The following is a 1,566-nucleotide window of genomic DNA, read 5'->3' as shown; positions in this document are numbered from 1 at the left end:
GGCGCGCGGGAACGACGCGCTCTGCCCTTCCGCTTCCGGGGCGCCGCCGGAAACGCCGCCACCTGAGCCAAGCGGGCGCCCGCCCCTCCCCGTCCAGCGCCAGGTCCGCGGGTTCGAGTCCCGCCGGCGGCAACTCCCGGGGGCTGCGGCAGCGCCGTGAAACAGCGAGATTCACCACTTTCCCCCTTATTTTGTGTATTCTCGCCGAGAAACCCCGGGAAGCAAGGCTGGAGGCCAGTCTGCACTGCAGCATTGCCCCCAGCCTGCACCAACAGCCCTGGCTGTGGCTGTATTTCCAAAAAGTAAGGGCCAAGATGCCCTTGATAGAGGAGAGAAAATCCCCAACATAACCAATTGAAATATATTTTATTGATGTTTTACCATAGCACCTTTAGGATTTTTTAAAGTGTTAAACACACACAATTACAAAACTCTTTAAAAACAATTAACTTAGAAAAGCTTTATGACAAATGCTGCCCCATAACCATACTGCACAAAAATAGGATATAAAGAGAAATATAAAAACAATGTTTAGTTTTGCACCCATAAAAACCATTTACTGGAAAGAAGAGGGCACTGGAGAGTGCATGAGATTTATGGACTCAACATATTGGAGACCTGATTTCCCAGAAGGTGCTGGCTGGTTTGATACAAATAAGTATTCATACCTGCTCTTTAATTGGCTCAAGACACCAAGACCCCACCTGAAAATCCACTCAGGTTACACTGCAAACTTCCCTTCGAATTCACACAGTTTTGGCTCAGTCCTGGGGATATTCAGGATCAGGAAGTCAGGGTGAGAGGAGTAAAGCAATGTTAGCATCACACTTAAACAAAAAAAGGTGAGGATCAGAAAATGTAAGTATCAAGTAAAAAAACCCCAGCATTATCTGTGATATAAAACTGTTTTCAAACACTGGTTGTTCAGGACATAATGTCTTCTAAGTGTGGAGCCTAGGCACTTAAGTTATTTCTTAATTAATGGAATTATTATCCAAATGACCTCCCACAATCCTGTCATTCAATGTATCAATACAGCGTTCAAGAGTTTAAAAAAAATATTTAAAAACCACAGCTAAAAAACCCCACATGATCTCCACAGTACAGGATGAAAAGGACCTTTTCCATCGCCTGCAAAACCACCTGGTTCTGCAGCACAGTTTAGGGTGTAACACCCACCTCCAGCACCAAACTGGTTCTGCTGGGATGTTTGGGATGTTATTGTCTCATGCTGCAAGGAAAAGAGACCCTGAAATGCCGACCTATTTTCTACACAATGTATGGCTTTGAAATAGGGCTCCTTTTGTGCTTAGAGGTGCAGGGAGAGCCTTATCCTCATGGAGGAGAACGAGAGTGGCTGGGGGAGCCCAGCAAGGCACTTTCTCCAAACACGTTGGCATAGGAAGACTTGAGGAACTGGACATAGTTCTGCATGCTGCGGTTGGTGCTCTCCGACTGCTCCAACCGGTCCTTCAGATCCTGCAGGCGACTTTCGTACTGGCGCTCCGCCTACAGGAGGAAGCAGAAAAGACCAGCTGAAGGACAGCAAAATCCATCCTGTTCCTG

The 1,566-nt window shown here is 46.9% G+C and overlaps 1 protein-coding gene across 1 annotated transcript in view; it reads right to left on the bottom strand.

The window, feature by feature from the left end:
- Positions 1–1,242: 1,242 nt before the first annotated feature.
- The window catches only part of ODF2 (outer dense fiber of sperm tails 2), a 15,472-nt gene continuing 15,148 nt past the window's right edge, over positions 1,243–1,566 (bottom strand). Inside the window, 1 exon segment of the mRNA XM_010000602.1 lies at positions 1,243–1,509. Within this exon segment, the coding sequence (XP_009998904.1) occupies positions 1,336–1,509 (174 nt within the window). The 3' untranslated portion in view covers positions 1,243–1,335.

This window comes from Chaetura pelagica, unplaced genomic scaffold (assembly GCF_000747805.2).
Source record: "Chaetura pelagica isolate M959 unplaced genomic scaffold, ChaPel_1.0 scaffold591, whole genome shotgun sequence".
NCBI lineage: Eukaryota > Metazoa > Chordata > Aves > Apodiformes > Apodidae > Chaetura > Chaetura pelagica.
The sequence above is the reverse complement of the archived record's forward strand: the minus strand, read 5'-3'. Positions and strand labels throughout refer to the sequence as shown.